The 19121-nt window shown below is 47.1% G+C and overlaps 1 protein-coding gene across 1 annotated transcript; it reads left to right on the top strand.

The window, feature by feature from the left end:
- The first annotated feature begins 9211 nt into the window (after positions 1 to 9211).
- bmp4 (bone morphogenetic protein 4) lies at positions 9212 to 18940 on the top strand. The gene is made up of 4 exons (XM_080012418.1): positions 9212 to 9407; positions 13669 to 13791; positions 14578 to 14942; positions 17456 to 18940. Exons 3-4 carry the CDS (start codon positions 14585 to 14587, stop codon positions 18313 to 18315), a joined length of 1218 nt encoding a protein of 405 aa, XP_079868544.1. The 5' UTR covers positions 9212 to 9407; positions 13669 to 13791; positions 14578 to 14584; the 3' UTR covers positions 18316 to 18940.
- Positions 18941 to 19121: the final 181 nt, after the last annotated feature.

Raw genomic sequence — 19121 nt, 5'->3', positions numbered from 1 at the left:
TGTGCGTGCGTGTGCGTTGCGTGTTGTGTTAGCAGATCTGGGTGAGTACATGGGGGGTAGACTGAATCCCACCCCAGAGCTCCAGCTCTCAAATCAAGGCGCAGAAAGTAAACAGTGCGCTGCCAGAAGACCTTGTTTATCAAATCTACAATTGCACTCATAGAGCAAAATGACCTACAATTACAAGCCCAGCTAGAAATTAACTCTTCATCCAGCCGTCCAGAAAAAGATCACAGGATATCCTACAAATAGGAATTCTTCAGCGCGCCTCCTCCTCTAGTGTATCACTGCACCTTCCTACAACTCCGCGTTTGCTGAATGGCTGGTTTTTCCGGGCTGCCTCTGTTTGTGGCATCACGGAAGGGAATGTGCTACGAACGTGAAAGCTTGATCAGTACACTGTCTTTATTCCTGTCTGTGTGGACATATAAAGGTGGTGATGTGTATACCCATTGCTTTTGTTTATGCCCCCATTACTACCATAACATTAAGCCAAAAAAACACTATGACACACTATACGAGCACCAGAGCTTGTTGGTACCAGTTTTGCCAAAGAATTCCAACCACTCCTCAAATGTCAATAGTTCCAGCAACAGCAATTAAAACCTTCTGGCCTAAAAGCAAGGTGGAGAGGTTCTCTCTTTAAACTGTGTAACTATCCCTCCTAGTTTTATTACGCAGTGACTGGTGAAACGCTGGGGCCAATGTTGGCGGAGAACCACTTTTTAGTGTATTTTCCATGGCACATGCGTTCAACTTTTTGGTTCCCACAGCGAAGGATCCCCCACCGTAGTCCCAGCATTCCCAGAGCCCAGACGAGTGTGGTGACCTCATTGTCCGACCACTGTGTGCTCGTTTCCAAATCCAGCGCGGAAACAGCAACCCCTATCGAGTGGCATCAGAATGGAAGCGGATACCACGTGTCAGCAGTGAGTCACCGCACAGCCAGGCCGCGCTGGACGGACTTAACATCCTGAAAGGCAGAGGAGCTCAATGGAGGCTTGATTCAGCTCCTCGCAGGGAAACCGTGCACCCGAAATCAGCTCCTCGCCGATTCCCAGAAACCGACGCCATTATGGGTCGTCGTCGTTTCAAAACCAATGTTTCGTCCTTCTCAATATTTTTTTTTTTAACCCAAAAACCGTTTACGTTCTGAATCCGAGGAGTAACCCATGCGTTTTGAAGCTGGGGTTAGGATGAGAACTGACATGCTGTCCAGGGTGTATCCCCGCCCCTGCCTTACACCCAAAGTCCTCTGGGATAGGCTCCATCCTCCCATGACCCTGAGCAGGAAAGGCGGGTAAGGAGGATGGATGGATGGATTAATGGGTGAGAGATGAGAACACATATCATCATGTCCTAAGTGTCAAGTTAGTCCCAGTCGTAAACAAATCTCCCGTCAAATCTACATCCAGCTGTTGTGCTGTGTTGACATCATAAACAAACTAGAAGCAACAAATACCCAAGACGGCGTTCGATAAACAAGTCGCTCCCTCCTAATAATTCAGTTTATGCTCCTTCTATTATTGTTTGGACGTGGCGGTCAGGCCTGTAATCAATCAGTCGTTAGGTTGCACAACGACAGTGGATTAGTCAGGACCGGGAACGCCGTCCTCGACTCTGATTTATGACCAGAAATATCAGGTTCTGTTTTGCTCGCCGCGCCGGGTATAATGATTTGCGGTTCTCGAAAACAGACCAGAATGGATCAGATGTCTCGGGAGACGTCTCTGCTGACAATGTGATGCTACAGTAGGTGTCAGTTGGTGGACCCCGCCCCCAATCCCAGTTTATTGTCCCTGGGTCCATTTCTCGACAGACCCCTGATCGGCCGGGTGATACCGTCCTGAGTAAGCACGCTCTACAAGGTGTTAAACTCTCTCCTATTAACAAGAACACTGTACTGTAACGAACCATAAAGACGAGATGAATCCATTGACGTTTTTTTCTGCAGCGCGTATATTTTCGAAAGAAAATGACGCTCGCGACGCAGTGACGCCCGCCAAATTACAGCGTAGCGCGTCCGCAGGTCGTGGAATGGCTCCAGGCCTTTCACCGTGTCCGTGGACGTGTCCTCTGCTTTTGACTTTCCCTGCGCCAACGCTCGTCCCTCTCCTCTCTCCTCCTCTTTCCTGTCTGCCATCCGTCCCATCCCGCTTGCCCACGGTTCGCCCACACGGAGATGTTAGCATATTCCGACTGCTTGGAATTCCTTCCTGCCGTCTTGGGAGCGCACACTGTGTTTTAAAACTTGTTGGGCCCTTTCAAGTTTTATTTGAAAGTATGTAATTACATTCTTGAAAGAATAACAGGTCCCCGGAGTGATTTACGCGCTGTATTAAATGTCATGGTTTGAAAAGAAACTGTTAACACTCGCTCATCCACTTAAGAGCTTCTTGATGGCCTGAAATAGTATGAAAGCTTTGGGCAGCAGTCCAGTAAAACGATCATTTTAAGTGGGAGGCGGTCGGGTTTGGGGATGGGGCAGCGGTTTGTCTATTTACCGTCTGTAACGTCCGTCAGGTTTATGTCTTTCTTCGCAGTAGTCCCTTGGGACGGATCCGCTCGTCCCTGCAACGTTTCGGATCCGTCAGATGACTTGCCTCCTCCACAGCCGGTGCGTAAAGTCTAGACGGCATCCACTTTGATGCACATCGTTACCATAGTTCCTGGAATCACAAAGTCCAGTTAGTAAAATGTCCTGCCCGATGCCTTTGACATTCTTAATCGCATTCAGGGTCAAGGAGTCGGGTGATGCATGTTTACATTTGGTGGACTGCGAGGCCTCTGGAAATTGAATTAGGAAAACTTTGGAATGGATGTTCACTCCTATTAAAGACTCGCGCAAGATGGATTCTGCTGAATTGCTTCTTCTAGTAGTAATTCAATTGGCTCAAAAGGCCATTGTCATATAATAACCGACTTTGCTTCTTTACCAGATATGATAACATGCTTGCCTTCATTGAATTTGATCACTTGACTGGCAATGAAAGGGAGAAGTGAAAGTAGTTGTAGTAATTGTTGTAGTATTGTGAACAAACCAACTATACACGGCAGAATCGGCCCAGTGTTATGTGTTGTGTTGTGTTGCAGCAAATGGTGGATCCCTTACCGGAACATTTTATATCGGTTTGTAAATTATACCCCTTCCCGCTGCACCAAAAACCCTGGTTACACCCGCTAACATCCTGCATTTCGTCACCAGTGGGAAAGGAAAAACCCGGGTCTCAGTCCCAGCAATATACCCGGGTTTTAATCGACTCCACCTCCAATCGGCTCTGATGTGAACAAGATACCCGGGTAGACACGCTTTTTTTGGCCACTTTACCTGCACGATGCAAAGCGCGTTGAAGTTCCGGATACTGGCGCATAAATAGACAGGAATATCTGCGTATCATTCCATCCTTTCATATCCAATTTAGAATGAGTGTGGGGATCACACCCTGGGGAGCACAGCGGAGAACCCCGCGCTCCCCACCTACCGGTGCCTCATGCTGCTTCTACTGTGGTGTTGGGTCGTTCATGAACGATTTGATTCTTCGGAGTGGCTCAGAAAACAATTTTTTTTTTACAGTTTTACAGTTCCCAATCACACTGGAACCATGACATGCCCCATTTCGGCATGTTCATGGCGTCGAAAGTGACGCACCAGAAAAAAAAGGCATTTCCCTAGCCCTAACCCCCAAAGTTACAATTTCTAAAGGAACTTTGTGACTTACAGAGGAGATCGCTACAGTATACAGTATATGTCATATATTCACATGAGTTAATGCACTGTACGGTAAAAGGAAATATTCAAATATCTTCCATTTGTTGAAGAAGCGCAGACAGCGTGTGGTGTAAGACTCAGTTGTACTGTATTTCATGTTTTAATGTGCTGCTGATTTATTTATTCTTTCTTAAACCAAGAAGCCAGCACACGTGAATCTTTCCATCACCAAGCAACACTTCTGTTTGGGAACCTTTCCTTGTTTGCCACTCTGGACGGGCTGTTAGTGACCTCTGCCTCCCCAAAGCCGGCTCCCCTCTTACATTAAAGAGGTATCTCTAAGTGCCAATCCAGCGTGTTGATAAAAAAGCTTTTTAATCCATTGAGGAAAGTTTCCTGCTATAAGCCCCAAGAGCCCGAGCACCAGGCGTTGCATCGCTGCGGCGTGGTCTGGACAGTGTTGGAGCCAGAGTGGGTCTCCATCTGCCCTGAGAGAGAGGCAGCAAGAGAGGCCTAAAAAAAGGCCCTTTTCCGCCACTCACTTGAGCAGTTCCCTTTGATAACATCGGCCAGGGGCAGGTTCGCACTAGTGACAGCGGGAGATGGAAGGACATTACGGTCCTGTCACTCACTTGGCAGGAGGGCGGCCAGCGATTCCCATTATTCCCAGCGCCAGAGCCCAGACGCTGGAGTGCCGCTGATGGTCTCTGCTTCCTAAAGGGTCCGATGCTGCTCGTCAACACGGGCGAGAGCGTTATGTGACCTGATGGTTCGGAACGGCCGGACACATTTGAATTTATATACCGATGAAGTTTTTTACCGTTATCTATTTAGCTACTCCGGTCAAAATGTTTTAAAATGTATTTTTCACCGCTATATATCCTTGGCGTGTAGATTCAACAAGGCCCGAAGAAGAACCTCTCACGATATTTTACTTTGACTTTAAACCTAAACAATCTTTGTAAAAGCAAACTTTGTGTTTATCTAAACAACGGTGTCAGTTAAGGGGGAGACGGGCCGGAAAAGACGTCGACCTCCCTTTGTTCTGACGGAGGGAAAGCCAGCGGCTGACGGAGGGTGAAACGTGAGTTTCGACACATCTCCTCCCGGAGGGGCTGAGACCAATTTAACGTCCATCCCTCTCCATTTTCTTTCTGTTTACTTCTAAGTTCATGAGTTTACATGCCAATTCCATTACGGGGATTAAAATAGTTTGTCCGATCCATCCTCAAACTCTTTTTTTTCCCCATGTTAACCCCTCTTGCCACTTATAGGCTTTCAGGTCCCTGGGCTGAGTCAGGGGATTACTGGACAAACGCAGATCCAGGGACACAGGAGGCGTCCGTGTGGAAGAATGCTCCAGCGAGAAGCCGCGACGTTGGTGAAGGTTTTTTGATCAATGGCTGCGGCGCGTGTCGGCACTAGCGAATACTTCACAAGACCCCCGGAAGAAAGAAAACAGGAGAGGGAGGGAAATTAAGGTGTGTTATGACGTCAGGGGGCGGGGCTCGGAGTTCTGCCGACCGGGTCGCCTTTGGGCCGCGGCTAATTAAGGGCCGGCGTTCACAGGTGAGCGGCTCCAAGCAGGATTTAGTGACACGGACGCAGAGGTGGACTCGCCCCGCTCTCTCGGCGAACATACCGGCGAAGCACCGCTGACCTCTCCCTAATGGCCACAGGCAAAGGGACGCGAGAGGGCTGCGCTCCGTCGCCACTCAAAGCTTACTGGGCTCAGGCGGTAAAACGGGGGCGGTTCGGGAAATGACCCTTGCGGATCATGGAAAAGAAGAAATGGGTAAATTAAAAAGGGAATGAAGCGGGACCCGCGTCGGGACGGCACCCGAGGCTGCGAGCCAACCGGCGTCGGCGATGAAAAGGGGATAAACCTGGAGCCCGCTCGAGACCCGGGGGCGGACCTACGCTGCCGTCGGGCGGCCTTGTTGGTGCTCCCTCAAACCCATCTAGAGGTAGCGACACCTACGGCCCCTCGTTGCCGGTAGGTATTCAAAACCACCCCTGAAGTCCTCCCAAAAGAGCCTAACATCCCACAATCATCTCAGCTTCGACCACTGCAGGGCTTAGGAGTCGACCAAGGCTAAAAATACACAGCTGAATGAAAGGCAATACATAGATGCTGTTATCCGGCGAGACAGTGATGGAGCTGTTCTGGTGCCGGTGTTTTTCTTGAGGAGAAATTGGCCGAGCACAAATATTTAGACGGACACACTTCGGTTATAGCGGGAAGCGGACATTTTACTTTCATCCCTTAAGATGTGTCTGCGGTCAACCTACTGCTCGATAACGGGGGGGATGTGCCAGATGTTTTTTTTATTTTTATTTGGGGGGGGGGGGGGGGGGGGCAAGCTGGACTTCATTTTACTTTTGGGAGAAAGTTCCATCCCTCGTTCTCTTCTTTCCACGAGTGCTTGAAGGTTGGTGACTCTTGGTTTAATTACATGTTAAAGCAACCCCCACCGCCGGCCACGCCTCCAGCCGAAAGGTTTCCAGATCGCTCGTTCCAGACTGATACGCAGGGAGAAAAGAAAGTGAACGTATCGAATCTGGTCGGGAGCCCCGGAGCGGGGGCCGGTGTGGGGCCCGGGCCGGATCTGATGCGCAAGTCTTACCCTTAAAGTGCAGCCTCATCTCGTGCAGTGACTCACGGCTTGTTGTCTTCTGCGCTTGCGTTTAATTATAGGATCCACAATCTGTGAATTCGAGATGCTCTGTGACATGACATGACAAGCTCGGCATTGTCATGGTTATCTCTGCTGCACGGAAATCGAGTTCTGCGCGCCCCTGAAAAGGTCACCTGGTAATGTTACAGTTATGCTGTTTGGCTGGTTCTCGTACTGTTTGTTAATGTCCATTCAATAAGGGTTTTTTTTTCACCTTTCCTCCAGTCTTTTACTGCTTCACTCTACGTGCATTCAGAGCTACCATCACCAGTTTACCTAATCATAATTGTTTTTAATTCAAACTTTTTATATATATATATATATATATATATATATATATATATATATGTATATATATGGAGCTGTAAAAAACCTACTCTACTCTGGCTTTGTCTTTCTCTGAAAAAAGAAAACAATACGAAATCACTGCGGACACTTTAATTTGATCCTAAAATGGTTAATTGAGGTGCATGACTTATGGGGGACTTACTGTTTTGCTGTATCAACAAAAACGGACTACAGTATAAGCTTTTCAGACGATGGGAAAAATTTCAATGTAAATGCATGCCTGTCAATGTCAATTAATTAGACTTTTTGACGATTTTTTTTCTCTTTTTGAAAAAGGTTTGGAAATGACAGCTGGAATTCATGCGAGAAGTTAAAAAACTGCTCGAGCGGCTTGAGAAATACAAGCAACCAGTAAGAATCATCAAACCTTATCTTTAATTTTTGAGCGTGGAAAGTTTCATGTCTATATCAGTCATTTGACAAATAAATGTCAGGTTTTGTCTCAACAGTGAATAGTAATAGTGATACTCCATAAATAGTTTGAATGGAGTTCACGGTGAAACATTTCTTTGCGCTGCAGAGTTGAATATGATGCAAGGTTCTACTTTTCACTGTCGCAGACATAGGCGTATGCATGGAATATCCCCTAAAATAATCCATGTTTACTTATCATATTAAGATTCTGCGCTTAAAAATTTTTGAGCCGCAATAATGATCCACTGCGCCTCCCAAACGCTCTTATCAGGGTTTTCTGTTTGGACCACTGTTGAGTGTTAGTCAAACGCCCCCAGTGTGGTCTTGCAACAAGGCTGCCTCTCAGATTTAGGGCATTAAGGAACCATCGGTGACTTTGTTGTTTTTTTTTATGTAGAAGCCTTAAATGAAGAAGAAGCTCTCAGTTTTAAGTTAAATCTCTCAACACGCCCAAATGTTTTTGTGATGCTGTCAGCCCCGACTCAAAGACCTGAATATTCCTCTTGGACTTTTAACATTTCGGTGTTGAAAAATATATGCTTAAAACTCTTTTACCTGCTTTGACCAAACATTTGTCTATTTTTTTTTTTAAGTCACCTGCTTAGGATGAATAAACTGTGCACTCAGGCATGGGGATACATTTATTTTTTTAAATAAATTGCTCATGTTCTTTTGAGGGGATTAGGGCTGAAAATAATAATTAAAAAAAAGATAATTTCATACAAGGAAAAAGTCCTTGCATGCATGCTCCTGGTGATATCAATTCATGGATTTTCAATATTTTTTTCAATCAGAATTTCACTTTTTATTTTATTTATCAGGCCAATTGTTCAGGTGAAGATATTGTGTATGTTTGCTTCTCATTGTTAAATGTATTGAGGGCCTAGGCCCTGCATTTTCCTTACGTGGCCTATTGTGTTTGTTTAAATTCTAAATCTTCATGGAGGGTCTCTAAACGTGCAATACTTAATCCCATATGAGTGCAATGAACGGAACATGATAAACAGCCACAGAGTAGACTTGAGCTTCTCCATTCACCGTGAAAAGACCCCCAAAATACAAACGAGTAGGCCCGAGTCATGCAATGTTGTATGTCTACTCTCTAATCTCCCTAATCTGTAGAAAATACATAATAATGCTACAACTCCTCCCAAAACACATGCCTTTAATCTGTACAAAAAAAAACCACTGGATTGGAATCATTTAATCAATTATAGAAAAAAAAAAAAAAGTGTTGTCATTTGTGAACCCTATATATTATTTCAGATTCTTCCAATTCAAAACTTTTGTTTCATTTTTCATTTTTATTTCAACATTTTCATTTCCCGCTTTCGAATTGCGAACACCTGCAAGAAACACAAGTTTGACTTTATTGGTTTTGTTCATTTCTTTTTCAAGCGGCTCCAAATGACGGCTTCTCAGTGTGGGAACAGTTGCAGGAAAAAGTCGCGGCCGCGCGCGGGGTTTTGGCTCCGACCGCTGCCAAACCGCGCGACATCGCGTTGCGTGAGTCGAATGCGCTTACACCCAACGTGAGAGCCAACGTGTGGAAGTGATGCAAACCATCCAGTCTCATCCGCAACAGTCAAAGTTCCAAAGTGCTTTGTGATGATGACGATGGCGATGACGACGACGATGACGACGACGATGATGATGGTGATGGTGATGATGAGGGTGATGATGATGATGATATTGCTTTATTCAAAACGCACGCACGGCGAGGAGGAGGAGGAGGAGGAGGAGGTTTATCCAAGGTGTTGGAGACAGTGGAGAGGTGGGGAGGAGGGAGGGAGGGAGGGAGGGAGGGGTGAGGGAGGTGGGTGGGGGAGGGGGGAGGGTAAATTGGGCGGACACATAAAAACTGCAAGAGGCTTTGGATGCTTGATCAGTTGGAGGCTGGAGAGCTCTGCGTCATGAACTCCTGGAGACGGAGCGCCTTTTTACGCAGCGCACGGCCGGCGACCCCCCGTCCTTTTTAGGACTTTTCAGGAGAGTTGCGGAGGGGGTTATTATTAATTATTATAAATTATTCAGACGAATGCGTCGGCGCGTTCCTCCGTAGTTGGGAGGGGGGTGGAACTCACTGTGCGTTATTTGAGCGCAAAGTTTTTTTTTTGTTTTGTTTTTGTTTTTGTTTTTTTGTTTTTTTATTTTCCGCGTAAACCTGGACCGGATCCGAGTTGCGTGGAGGGATCTCGCACCTTCCCCCTGTTTGTCGCGTTCATTTCATTCGAGGATACCTGTACCCACTACTGATGGTAAGATGGGCATTTAATCAATCTGTTTTGTTTTTGTTTTTGTTTTAAAATCAGGGAGCGCTCTCTCGGACTGCGCTGGGACTTGTCGTCGGTCTGGGCACCCTCACCGTCCGTGGGTTTGCGTGGGGTTCGCGCGCTCTCCTGTCGCCCGAGAACGCGACAATTACGCGCCGCAAAACGGTCGGTTATCGGGGAATAAAAAGCGCAGTTTCGAAAGCGCGTCGGGTCCTGGGAGCCACGGTGCGGCAGGTTAGAAAGCCCGTCTCCGTGCCAGGGAATGTGAGAGAGCAGCGTAATGAGGTCATTTCCAAACTGGAACGCGCACCAGAAGAGCGAGAGAGAGAGAGAGAGAGAGAGAGAGAGAGAGAAAAAAAAAAAAGTTGCACGGATTTTTGGAAAAGACGCAGAGCGCGGTGCGCGGATACGGCCCATGCTGAGCGGGGCTTTATTCCTGGGCTGTATTCTATCCGCTTTTTTTTGTTTTTCTTTTCTTTTTTTTTTTTCTTCTTCTTTGGTAACCTTTCCCCAGCTTTGGAGTGCGTTTGCCCAATCTGGACACCTGCATCTACTTAAAAGTCCTCCCCCGTTGCGAGCACGTTGTGTAAGACTCAATTATTTACTCAGAATCACTTTTTTTTTTAGAATTAAAAAAAAACAAAACAAAAACAAAACAAACAAAAAAAAACAAAACAGAAATGACTTTTCTTTTTCTTTTATTTTAGTTTGCACAACCTACATTGACCGCGCGGACCGTTGTCTTATTTGTTTAATAACTTTAAGGTGACATATTAGAGAGGCTTTAAAATGATCATTATCGTAGGAAAATAAAAAATAATATACAACCGTAAACCTAAAACCACGCATTCATTGTTCTAATCTAGAAAAACATAAGTTGCAGACGTTTGTGTTTTTGTTTTATTTTTTGGGGGGAGGAGGTGGGGGGGGTGGGGGGGGGGGTTATTCAGAGGCCCGTGCGCGTCCTTGGCACGGCCACCGCACTGTTTCCAAATCAGATTTCTATGCAATCATGCAGGGAAATGGACTCATCGGCTTGATTGTTGGATTTGGCCGCCGCGGATTTTTTTTAATGTCTTGACCCATTATTCAGAGTTATTTCCTAATCCGTGTGATGCAGCATTTCTGCACCGGGGGCCCGGTGTGCTGCGGCTGCACACGTTGCAATTAACTGCGAGGGCTGTGCAAATTGATTAGAAGATATTATTTTAATGCGCTCACTTTGTTCCCCCTCCTTTTTTTTTTCATTTATATTTTTAGTAAAAGCATGTCGGTGGTCACATGGTTGATCTGTAATTGGTTATGCATGTGTTATACTTGCGTTGTTTTACAGTAATAGTGTAAAAAAGTGATTAAGCTGCTGTGAGTGATCTCACTGACTGTGAATGTCCTAACTGCTGAAACCCCTCAGTGGGGGGCGAATAAATCCAAAACCTGAACTAGTAAACAACAGGAGGCACAAAGTCCCCCCCACCCCTCTTCTTTTTTTCGTTTTAGACATTAATGATGAAGACAGTTTCTAAATGGAAAGGGGGGAAAGAAACATCAATTATAGTTTGAGCACTTACTAGATTTCGTTTCAGCCCAGTTGTTATCAGAAAGATAACAAACCATTCAAATGATTTTTGCGCAGAAAGGTAATAATTAACATTTGGATGTGTTTTTCCCTGATGGCACAACTCGGGGAGTTAGAGGTCAATCTACAGGAATCCATCGAATTAACACCTCATTGTTAGTGCTCAAAACGGAAACTGATAGAAAATGGAGAGTTTTTATTTTTATTGAATGCACTTTGCTTTTATATCATTAGTATTTTTGCCCTCTAATCATTGAAAGGACTTTGAGTTGCATATTATGTAGAAAAGGTTCAATACACATGAAGTATATCATTCATTTGCATATAATAATAATAATAATAATAATAATAATGAACACAATCACCCCAAGGCAGCATCTTCAGATAAAAGTGTAAAACCAGGGAAGGGATGTAACCTGCTCCCCTCTTCCATTCCTCCCATCAGCCCTGTCAAATTCCTCAGTAAACACATCTAAAGAGGCCTTAGTGGAGTCTGATCATATTATCTCTGGTCAGAGAAAGGAGAAGGCCAGAGCGTGTGTGTGCCTGTGGCTTTTGCAGAAAAATAAGTCTCTCTGTTAAAAAAAACAAACAAACAAAAAAAAAAACAGTATACATTTTGCAGTATACAATCTCCTTAATCCTCCTCTTCCAGACCTTTAATGACACTGCAGATATATCATTTCAAACGGCCGGAGCGGGAACATTTTGCTTATAACAACAAAAAAAAAAAAAAAAAAAAGAAAAAGGGGGCCTGTCAAACATAACTCCCAGAAGTTGTTCCACAGCTGCTAGTTCCTCCCTGTCTGTTTTACATCTTCTTTCATCATCACAACACGACGTTCTGCCTCTGGTCTCCAGCCCCGGGCCTTGTCATTGGCTGCTTATGAGATGTTGAGCATGGTCAGTGTTTTGACTGTTATGAATCCTTATAATCATGGGAGAGGCCCGCTCTGTACAATGAGCGTTTGTTGTCCAAGATTCACACACACACACACACACACACACACACACACACACAGGCATACGCACACGCACGTGCACACACATACAAAGATGGAGCCCCCACCCCATGGGTAATGGAGCTGATCATGTTCTGTGCTTCTGCCGCGGTTCTCACGGACCGACGAGTCGCGTGCATGGGTCTCACGCGTGCACACGCCCGTGCTAATGATTTTTCATTGAACACAAACCTTCCCGAAACGTGCAGGTTCTCGCGCGGCGTATCACTCGTTTCCGCACATTTAGGAAATAGGAGCAGACCGAGGAGCAGAGGTCAGATGGAGGTCAACCTCTTATGATGTTCAGAAGAAAGGAAGGGGAAAAAAAAAAACGGATCTTTGATTTGTGTGCGCATTGAGCCGAGCAGGGATAAGGATAATAACACAGATATGAACCCAGACGTGCACGCACACACACACACACACAGACAGACACACACACACACACACACACACACCTTTACCTCGGCGTTACACACATAATGTTGGTGTTGATGTGCGTCCTCGCTGCTGTAATGCCTGGAGCGCTTCCAAATGGAACCAAATCCAAATGATGACACACCAGCGTTGCTCTGCATCACTGAGTTGAAACGTCTGCTCTGTGAAGGGCTCTGTGTGTGTGTGTGTGTGTGTGTGTGTGTGTGTGTGTGTGTGTGTGTGTGTGTGTGTGTGTGTGTGTGTGTGTGTGTGCACGCGCGCACGCTTTCACAGGCCCAGTCTCTACCCCCCCAAAAAAGAAAAAAAAAATGGAATTTGAGGATTAAAATGAGCGAGTCCTCAGGGCCGAGGTTGTTGTGAGTGGGATAGCTTTGGTGTCGACGGGAAGGCGTCTGCTCAGGCTGATGGGTATTATTTCACTGGTTTATGTTTACCTTTGCACGGTGGAGAGATGCACAGATAATTATGACCAAAAAGTCCACTTTTGGTCATAATTGTCATGCGTGGGTGAAGTTTGGCGTTGGTGGCTTTGGCGACCGTCCTTCCACCAGAACCTGTGCAACTTTCTGCAAACGTTGAAGTGAGATATTTCCACCGGGGAGAACCCGGAACTACAGAATTTATATTGTTAGTTATTTGTATTTTGTTTCTCAGATAAATTGAAGCCTTTTTAAAGAGGCGACCCTATACAGTTCACTCCCCACATTAATTTTGTCACAAACATCTGTATTCACTTTAATGTGAGAATTAAAGGGAAGTTAAAGCTGCCTGTCAGTCTATTATGGAGACAATTTATTTTAGGATTTCGTATCGTGCAAGATCTTTATTAATTTTAAAAGAATAATAATGCAGTTTTCAACAGGCCTCTGCTTTGCCTCGTGATTCAAAGCTATTTTTCCGTCCCAAAATCCTTTCCCACCTCTGTGTGTCTGTTGAGCCCTGTGTGTGTTTTGGAGGCAACCTCCGCCCTGTGATTTGACACTTTAGTCCTGACATTGCAGTTGCAGTAAACAGCCAAAACGATAAGCCCTAAAGAGATACGTGCTCGCTCTCTCTCTCTCTCTCTCTCTCTCTCCCTCTCTCTCTCTCTCTCTAGCTCTCTCCCCCTCTCTCTTTGTGTGTCTCACTCTCTACAGTCACTCACTGAAACAGACAGTTCGGTTTCAATCCAAGGGTCTGAAGCTGCATTGGGTTTCTAACGTCTCTCCCTCGTTTGTTTGTTTTTTTCCAGGAACAGGGTCATTCCAACGTTCTCCCGCCGCCTCCCAACGCCACCTAACATTTCCTGAAAGAACGCGTCCTCTGCCTGCTCCCAACAAACATGGACTGTTTTCCCATGCTTTATTTTCTGTCGGTAAGTGGACCGGACCGACTCAAATATGTGGCATGTGACGCGTCTTGCACTCCCCCCGGCCCCCATCTCCAATCCCAGGCTTCTGATTTTTATGCCCCCTTTTATCCTGTTGTTTTAAACCCCGGATATCTCCATGGTGTGTAGGAGTGAAGCGTTTGTATAAGGAAAACCCTTCTTGTTTAAAAAGGTATAAAAAATAATAAAAATAAAAAATCCTGGCGAAATGTGCGGCACATGGTCCTTGGTTTGTCCCGCAGCTTGTCGGATCAGATTGTGAGGGACGCTCTGGCTCTTTATTGAGTTAAGAATTTGCTCTGACCCCGGGGCTGCCTGTTCTATTTGTCTAATCATAGTGGAGGAGGTAGGAGGCTGGTGACGGGGGTGGGTGGGGGCGGTGGGTGGGTGGTGGGGGGAGTAAAAAGGAATGGCCCTCGGATTCCATTGAGAGAGCTGGCTTCTTAAACCAGCTGTTTACCTTACGGAGGATGTCGCCAGAGATAAAAAGCAAGTGCTCTATCTGATCGGGGGCCTGCTTTACAGTAAACAAGGCAGGCCGAGCTATTAGAACCAATTACAGCGCGCTCTCAGTGGAAACATATAGGGGAGGCTGTCACGGGGTTTGCGCGGCCTGTGTGGAGACTGTGGGATAAAATGGTCTAAAGTGGAATTAAAAACAAAAGGACCTCCCACTCCCCGCTCCTCACCCCCATCCTCTCCTCTCCTCCCCGACCTATTCATTACTCGCCTAATTTTCTCTCTCCCTGTGACATCTGCCGTCTCCCGCAGAGACATCATGATTCCTGGTAATCGAATGCTGATGGTCATTTTAATATGCCAAGTCCTGCTGGGAGAGAGCAACCATGCTAGTCTGATACCCGAAGAAGGGAAGAAGAAAGTCCCGGGCCTGCAGGGTCGTTCGGCCGCCCAGAGCCATGAACTGCTGCGGGACTTTGAGGCCACGCTGCTGCACATGTTCGGCCTCCAGCGGCGCCCGCGGCCCAGCCGCTCGGCCACCGTCCCCCGCTACCTGGTGGACCTCTACCGGCTACAGTCGGGCGAGGCCGAGGAAGCCGGGGTGCACGACATCGCCTTTGAGTACCCCGAGAGGTCCGCGAGCCGGGCCAACACCGTGAGGGGCTTCCACCATGAAGGTACGTGGGAACTGGAGGAGCGGGCGTGGGGGGCATGGGGTGACGGGAACCACCGTGGAAAACGGGAGAATCCCTTTCTAGGGGAGGGGAGACACTCAGCCACAAGAGACGCTATTGTCTCCCGGCATTCCAACACTCGCGGTCGCCGCCCATTTCATTAGCATAGGCTGCCTGGGCGCGGGCTTGTTAGTGTGTAGAATAAAACATGCCATATTTCCTATTTGGCCTCGAGAACCAACGTAACAAATCCCCGCCCTTCGTGACATACGAAAGAATTTAAGGATGTGGTCACAAAATGCTGTCCAGAGAAGGGTACAAAAAAAAAAAAAAAAAAATCAGCCAGACAAGCTTTCTCGTCTCCCCAGAGCCTCATTCGACGCGACTCGGCGTGCGTTTTGGTGAGCGGCTCGAGGAAAAGGCATACCTTCATATTACTAGGTTACACTTCTCACCCCACCCAGCGCTGCGTGGCCTAAAAAAGCCCCGCGTTGGCCCGGAGTTGAATTGTGCTCCTCTCTCATGTCTCCAGTTTATATGGAGGGCTCTTTTAGAAGGACCTTCCTCAACGTGCAATTATCTTTAATGCTACTCTGCAGCCTTCTAAATAAAGTCCCCGCTGCCAACAATGTGGGCGCCGGGAACAGACGCTGCAGTTAGAAAAACAGTCTCTGAAGTGAGGGTCACAGGGAAGACTGGAACCAGGAGAGCTGGAGACGGCTTGAAGGGTTTTGGGTTCTGTTTACTGCGGCTTGGGTCTGCCGAGTTTAAATTAGAGAGCCAGAGGTTTCAATTAGTGCGCCGATCTCCCCGTCCAGGATGGGGGGACGTATCTGCTCATCTGCTCGCGAGTGCGGCGAGGGTTTTCGAAAAAAGCTAATTGGGAGGGAGACCCGGGCGGACGTCTGGCCGGCCTCGCGGAGTGACGGCCGGCGTACCCGGGGGCGGCGGATCCAGGATGTGATCTGTGTAGGGTGGCAAGCCTAGGCGGCCGGGGAGCTTCGGGACTTGGAGTGCATATCCGCCCTTAGGGGGAGGAGGGAAGGAGGAGGGATGAGTCAGCCTTAATGGGGCCTGCCTAACTATTAGTGTTAGCGCAAACCAACACACTCTGACAAGCCAAAGCACCAAGGCCGTTCAGGAAGAAAGTGTGTGTGTGTGTGTGTGTGTGTGTGTGTGTGTGTGTGTGTGTGTGTGTGTGTGTGTGTGTGTGTGTGTGTGTGTGTGTGTGTGTGGCGCGGGTGCATGCGTGCACGTGCGTGCGCCCTTTAGTGTGTTTCTGCTGCTCTCTGCAGGCATTTCCCTTCCTCTTCCCTCATATAAACTATGTTAATCACATGCTTTGGGGCCTTCCGAGTGGGGGTGTGAACTTGTTGCTCATTTTCGTGCATGTTCGTGAGCGCAGTTCCGCGGTAGCCCCCTCCTGTTGGGGCAGCGGCGAGGTGAGAGAAAGTACCCCCCGGCAGCACAGCGTTCGGACAATTTACCCGGGAGTCGGGCTACGCATTTAGTCTTTCGTCTTTGGTCAAGCGAGGCAGTAAGAAATCTAGTTCTTTCATAATAAAATCCTTTCCTAAAGGGTAAATACATCCATGGAAACTTTGGAATGTCCTTTCTAATGAATTTGGCTTATTATGCATCGACGGGGGAAAATCTTAACCGCTTTTCCAAATTTGCCACTCGCTTCGGTCTCCGATTTGCCACGGGCTTATTTTTCACCCCGGCGTCAGAGAAGGTCGAGGGCAAACGGGCTTCGGCCGCGTTCCCCCTGTAACCGTGATGATTATACACAATGAAAATGATCAATGTCTTAAGTGAACAAAACTACAGAGCCAATCAAAAGCACAGCAGGTTTCAATAATGAAAACCACCTGGGCAAGATTAAGGCCCGGGTGTGAAATAACAGGGGTGGATTGAACAGGAAAATAGTAGACACAACATTCCTTTCCCCAACAATGGTGATCTTGCCAGAAATCTGCAGACTCGAGCGTGGAACAGGGAGCCACCACTGTGTTTATACTGTAGCTGTGGTACGTTAATCACCACCCTCCTCGTAATGCATGTTTCAGCAAAGTGCTCAGAGAAAGGCCTTGGAAGAAGTGCTGGAGGATCCTTATGGATGGACCAGGAAGCGCCGCGCGTGTATATTTAGTCTCAGGCATCCCGGCGGCCTTTAAAGGCTCACGTCCACATTCTTTCGTGTAAGCTAAGGCACCGCGGGGGTATGGCGAGGCCGAAGCGGCCCCCGAAACGAGACGGTATGTCAGAACACTTTGGTTGGAATCCCAAGGATTGACGGAACTGGGACAAGAGGAGTCGGTAATTGTTTTGGACAAAAAAAAAAAAAGCGACGGTAAAAACAGACAAAATCAAGGGAAAAGTAGGGACGGAGATATTATAACACTCGGTATTGGCATTCAGCGGTATTGAGCAATCCTTGACATTACAAGGAGTTTAAATATTGAAATATTGCTTGACTCAGCTTTTAATGTCCTTTTTGCCCTTTGAAATTCCAGAGCACATGGAGATGGTGCACGAGGAGGAGCCAAGGTTCGGCGAGAGGAGGCCCCTCCGCTTCCTGTTCAACCTCAGCAGCATCCCAGAAGACGAGCTGCTCTCCTCGGCCGAGCTGCGGCTCTACCGCCGCCAGATCGACGAGGCCGTCGGCGAGGCCGCCCCGCACGACGCGGGCCTCCACCGGATCAACGTCCACGAGGTGCTGAAGCCCCCGCTGGGCGGTCAGCTGATCACGAGGCTGCTGGACACCCGGCTGGTGCGCCACAACGCCTCGCGCTGGGAGAGCTTCGACGTCAGCCCGGCCGTGCTGCGCTGGACGCGCGAGCGTCTGCCCAACCACGGGCTGGCGGTGGAGGTCCTGCACCTCAACGAGACGCCGCGCCACCAGGGCCGGCACGTCCGAGTCAGCCGCTCCCTGCACCGGGAGCCCGACGAGGACTGGGAGCAGCTGCGGCCCCTCCTGGTCACCTTTGGCCACGACGGCAAGGGCCACCCGCTGACCCGTCGGGCCAAGCGCAGCCCCAAGCAGCGGGGCCGCAAGCGCAACCGCAACTGCCGGCGCCACGCGCTATACGTGGACTTCAGCGACGTCGGGTGGAATGATTGGATAGTGGCGCCCCCTGGCTACCAGGCCTATTACTGCCACGGGGAGTGCCCCTTCCCCCTGGCGGACCACCTGAACTCGACCAACCACGCCATCGTTCAGACACTGGTGAACTCTGTGAACACGAACATTCCTAAGGCCTGCTGTGTGCCCACGGAGCTCAGCGCCATTTCCATGCTCTACCTAGACGAACACGACAAGGTGGTCCTAAAGAACTACCAGGAAATGGTAGTGGAGGGATGCGGCTGCCGCTGACCTGCGAACGAAGCAACACTGACGCTGAAACAATGAGTTACGAATAAACTGTCAGAAGGCCCGCCCACCTCGCTCCCTTAAATGTTCACTTGGACCCTAATTTATAATGTTAATGTTGAGATGTATGTTTGTCTCATTTTTTTTTTGTTTTCCTTGACAATATGATCATATATTTTGACAAAATATATATATTTATATCTACATATAAAAAAAATAAAAGTGAGTCCTTATTTTAAACCTAAATAAAAAAGCTGTACAACTTTTCATAATGTATATTAGATTGTATAAGTTTTTAATGAGAAAATAGTAAAAAAAAAAAAATCTAAAAAGTAAAGTTTATTTACTGGTAATATTTATTGCTTTCATATTATATACAATTTCAAGAAAAAAAATAAAAGGTCATCATCAATTGCCTTTCAATAATACGTTTGTGCGGAACACAAGATGCACCATTTGTGTGTTGGCAAATTAGAGCACTGCGTGAAATTGTCACAAAACTGATTTTCTTTTTAAATTATACATCAGTTGAAGTAATCAGACATGTACATTGATTTGAAGTTAACCTGTTTGCATTGATCTTACCCAATGATTTATTTTAGGTACGCCCCATTAAAAATCCATTTTATATACTTGTGAAATATCTGTAAAAGCTATTAACTTAGCAAGGGTTGTCAAAATGAAAGTTTATATATATATATATATATATATATATATATATATATATATATAGAAATTTGGATTTAAACTCTTCATGTGTTTTTGGCAAAAAAAAAAAAGACAAAGAAGCAGAGATATCTTTTTGATGC

Source organism: Zeus faber (assembly GCF_960531495.2).
Source record: "Zeus faber genome assembly, chromosome: 13".
Taxonomy (NCBI): Eukaryota; Metazoa; Chordata; class Actinopteri; order Zeiformes; family Zeidae; genus Zeus; species Zeus faber.
This window is presented reverse-complemented; position numbering and strand designations above follow the sequence as displayed.

Coding starts and splice junctions, on each gene's coding strand:
- bmp4 (XM_080012418.1), top strand. CDS start 14,585: ATGATTCCTGGTAATCGAATGCTGATGGTCATTTTAATATGCCAAGTC. Junction 14,943..17,455: donor GAGGGGCTTCCACCATGAAG/GTACGTGGGAAC, acceptor TTGAAATTCCAG/AGCACATGGAGATGGTGCAC.